Consider the following 4,456-nt stretch of genomic DNA (forward strand, 5'->3'; position numbering starts at 1 on the left):
ATATTTATTAAAACTAATTTTGTATTTATAAAACATTTTTTTTATTTATAAAAACTATTTTATTATTTTTGTATTTTAAATATGTTTTCTATTTCAATTTTAATTTTATATTTTCGAATTTCAATTTAAAAAAATAAATTTATAATTTTTTTTTTTAATTTTGGAAATATTCCGAGGAAGTGTATCCCTCGGAATATTCCGACGACATCTTCCTTGGAATATTCTGAGGAATTTCCGACGAAAAAAATCCTCGGAATATTCCGAGGAAATTCATTTCCTCGGAATTCCGTCAGAAATTTCCGAGGGATTTCCGAGGAAAGATGAATTTCCAAGGGATTTCCGAGGAAAGATGAATTTCCGAGGACTTTTTTCGTCGGTATGTCGTCGGAATAGCGTTATTCCGACGACATACCGACGATTTTTTCCCTCAGTATGCCGCTGTTTTTTTGTAGTGACCACACAATAAAAGCTCGGCTAATATGTTATAAGATGATCAATATTAAGATAAAATTCAAGGATATGATTAAGAAACATATTTTGGTTAAATTTGCAATAAATTCCTTGACTCCAGGGCTTCAAACATCCAGTAAATCTCTTTTGAGATAGTAATAAGAAAAAAAAAAAACAATCACCAAGCACACAACTGATAGAAAGGCTTAAGATTAATTTGACCAATTTGGTATATATGTATGTGATTAATTAACAAACATGTATCTTCCCCGGGTGAGTCATGGTCGGTTGCTACCGTATCTACGGGACACAGCAGTGTCAGATAGTGTATCCCACACCTGCACAAGGATGAACATAAAATATACGTTAGTTTGTTTCATATAGAAAACAATTTGTTGAATTTATTTGTATCAGTCACTACTCACGTGTAGCTTCCCTTTTTTGGCACCAATAGCGAGTAAAAAGGGGCAGTCCGCAGAGAATGAGACTGAGAAAACTCTTCCCTGTTTTGATAACAAAGTTTAAAACTGGTGAACAAAGAAACAGGTGCATGGAACCAAACAAATGCTAAGTCATGGCTCTTACAGCGTTTGGTTTATGTGTAGCAACCCATGATGGTTGATTGTTTGAAAGATCCCAAAGTTTCACACTCTTGTCCCTAGATCCCGTAGCCAAAAGCTGCACAGCAAGGGAAATGACTTTAATGCCACACAACAACTAATTAGGACACAAGAGAGACAGAGAGATGTATGTACATTGGGCGCATTTGTGTTGTATGAGATGGATGAGACTTCTTTATCATGAGCATGGATAGTGAAACTTGGTGATAAATCAGAAGCACGTATATCAAAACCCTTCACAGTTCCATCTTCAAGACTCACCTGAACAACAAATGACAGTTATTTATAAAAGTCATACTCAGAAGTCTGTTAGACGAGCAAATGAAAGTGTAACGCACCACAAAAGAGTGTTCACTATGAGGATCCCAGGCCAAGCTTTCCACTTTGGCATTGGTAGACCATTTCATACCCGAGTGCGAAGGGTCCCTTCCATCTTTCTGCAACAACACATATATATAGATCTTGTAAGACTTTAAGCATAATGATAAATTGTTCTATATACAAGACTCAACACATGAAATGAATAAAACAATGGAAAAGAACAATCACCAAGACTACAGTACAGTCATATGAGCCACTGAGGAGTACTTGTGGAGCATAGTGGTTCCACTTGACCGCTTGAACCTGTTAACCAAACACAACAGACCATGAGCATTGACACTTGATTAAGGAAGAGTGCATGTAAACATTTTTCACCTACATACCTCTTTTGTGTGATGCTCCAGAGTGAGCTTGCATTGTCCTGTAGCCACATCCCAGACCTTGACTTTTTTGTTGGCACTGGCACTAGCAATAATATTCCTATTATTCCGGTAAAGTCAAGTTAGAGTCACACACACACACGTCTAAAGAGCGATCATGGAATCAGAGAGCCTTAAAAACATACCTAAACTCCTTGTTCCAAGCAAGATCAATTACTGATTGATCAGTGTCACAATCTGATGTCTAGAGTGAGATAATGAAAATAAATAAGTTTGAAAAAGGAAACATAAGAAGAGCAACAAGGTTGGTTGTCACACCTGCCCGGCTCCTAGTTGTACACAAGGTAGAACCTCATGAGCCTGAAACGCATTATAAAATCATTATCTCATGATTGATAAAAACAAACGTAAAGATCCAAAAGACAGCCACATTTACATACAACGTCAAGATCCCATATCTCTATGGTCGGTGATCCCTTAAACCCGATAGCTACAAAGTTCCCTGCAATCACGAAAACAACACTTGAGAAAAAAAAAAATAATACAATCACCAATATAGGAAAATGCTAATACACTACTAACTTTTATCTCCTCCTTTGAGAGGACAATCAAGCCATGCTGTACACAATGGAGGGTTGGATAGTATTATGTCTTGACGAGGATACATGTCTTGAGTGCCGTTCCATGTACCGTCGTATTTATAAACCTCGAGATAGTTGATTTCACCTTCAACTCTAGCGCAGGTGATCAGTGAATCACTTGGCTTTATTGTTATAGCATCGACATCGTCTGAGTCATAGTAATCATCCTATGTGATTCAACAAGCACACACACTCTCAAAACATCAGTATTTAATTAGTTTCTAAAAAGGTAAAAACTATATAATAAAAATATGGCTTACGTACGTCAGTATTATTGTTCAGATATGGATCCATGTCATTGCTTGGGTAATAAAGGTCTCCGCGGCCAGAGGTAAACACATCAATCTCTGAGGAGTGAATCATGCGCGTCAATGAACATGAAAAAGTCTCAAGGAAATAAAAAGGGAAAGAAAACGAATGTATACCATCATCATCCTCATCATCATAGTTATCCATGTCGAGTTCTTTCATGAACTTGACTACCTCATCAGGATCAGTTGAAGAAGAAGAAGAAGCAACGTTGCTTTTGGAACATGATTTTCCTAAAGATTTTGCTACAGCCTTGGCATGAGCAACTTCTTCATCTCTCAGAGTACTGTACATGTAAGTAGTAATAAACGAGTGATTTTCTCCTTAGAAAAAAGAAAGACCAGAAGGAACCGGTAATATATATACCTTTTCTTGAGAGTGCCATTTTTGATGAGCTCTCTGATCTTCTCATTAGAAGGAGGTTCAGCAGCGTCAAGCATGACTTTTGCTGCTCCTTTAGGTATCCATGAAACTGAACTTACCATTCTACAATAAAGATTTGAGAAAAAAAAACAATAATTCTTTATCAAATCAGCTCAATTAGAATCAAACATAGAAGTACATGCCCTTACCTAAACATAACGTTGGTATCCATGTTACGGTAAGGTTTCCACTTTGAGATAAGACTCAGAACGTTTGAGAGTCTATGAAGCTTGCTAGGGTTTTGAGCCAGAGAGATAGAGAGGCCAGTTAAAAAACGTTTGAAGCAAATTATTAAAAAAAATAGGGTTTTCTAACCATACACATTCTGTTATGGAAAGAAATTCAGATAACCAAACCAAACTATACTTAGGTCTGGGTTTGAATCTCAATTTATGCAATTTTTATAGATTACACATTACAGTAGGTCTATGTTTCAATTCCCAAAAAAATGATTTGTTAAACAATTATGCAGACGACAAAAGAAAAAAAAATCTTCAACATAGTGCAAATAAATCCGGTCAGATATAGATTTTCGTAGGATGGTTTAGACATAGATTATCGGTTGTCGAATCATCTATCTAATATTTCTAACATCGTAATAATTCAGAGTTAAAAAAAAACCATACACATTTTGTTTCTTGCATTATGTTATGGAAAGAAACGAGCTTTACAAAATAAATTAAGATAACCGAACCAAACCGAATTAAGTTAACCGTCTCACGAAGACAAAAACAAATGAAACCAAAATGATCGGACAGAACATGACAGAGTCCACACATGTGTGTCATCGTTAAAACAAAACTTACATCGTGAAGAGAAGAAAGGAATCTTCTGATCTCGTTTGAGAAAGATTCTGAGATCTCTCGCACACGTACGCACACCTTTACTGCTTTGGCTGAACATCATCAACCAACGAGCCCACAGAGAGAAAAATGGAGAGCGACTCAGTGATGGTTCCGTTCCCACTGTTACCGGTTCCGATAGAATCAAACTACAGAGCGTGCACCATCCCTTATCGATTCCCTTCCGATAACCCCAGGAAGGCTACTCCCACTGAGATCTCTTGGATCGATCTCTTCTCCAACTCCATCCCTTCCTTCAAGTTCCATCTCTCTCTCTCTCTCTCTTCCTTTTTATCTTTTTTACCGAAAGTCAGATTCTTTGATAGGCTTAGGGATGTTCTTGTTCAAAGCTTCGATCTTTGTGTTCAAAGATCGATACTTTATCCGTTATTTGATCTGGATGATTCGCGTATTGATTGGTTCAAAGCTCTATATGAATTCATGATCTGTTTTTTTTTTTTTTTTTTTTT

At 36.6% G+C, this 4,456-nt stretch overlaps 2 protein-coding genes across 2 annotated transcripts in view; one reads left to right on the plus strand and one right to left on the minus strand.

Moving 5' to 3' along the window:
- Positions 1-639: 639 nt before the first annotated feature.
- On the minus strand, positions 640-3,316 carry LOC106328918 (periodic tryptophan protein 1 homolog). Its single transcript, XM_013767463.1, has 15 exons — positions 3,294-3,316; positions 3,118-3,207; positions 2,838-3,007; positions 2,677-2,759; positions 2,354-2,579; positions 2,212-2,273; positions 2,090-2,131; positions 1,957-2,015; positions 1,775-1,871; positions 1,620-1,694; positions 1,409-1,507; positions 1,206-1,331; positions 1,036-1,128; positions 876-953; positions 640-788 (listed from the first exon to the last, which is right to left on the minus strand). Exons 1-15 carry the CDS (start codon positions 3,314-3,316, stop codon positions 729-731), a joined length of 1,383 nt encoding a protein of 460 aa, XP_013622917.1. The 3' UTR covers positions 640-728.
- A 576-nt stretch (positions 3,317-3,892) lies between these two features.
- LOC106304671 (uncharacterized protein At2g17340) overlaps positions 3,893-4,456 on the plus strand; it is a 2,668-nt gene continuing 2,104 nt past the window's right edge. Inside the window, exon 1 of the mRNA XM_013741070.1 lies at positions 3,893-4,246. Coding sequence (XP_013596524.1) covers positions 4,077-4,246 — 170 coding nt within the window. The 5' untranslated portion in view covers positions 3,893-4,076. The remainder of the gene's footprint in view (positions 4,247-4,456) is intronic.

Source organism: Brassica oleracea, chromosome C1, assembly GCF_000695525.1.
Source record: "Brassica oleracea var. oleracea cultivar TO1000 chromosome C1, BOL, whole genome shotgun sequence".
Classification (NCBI taxonomy): domain Eukaryota; kingdom Viridiplantae; phylum Streptophyta; class Magnoliopsida; order Brassicales; family Brassicaceae; genus Brassica; species Brassica oleracea.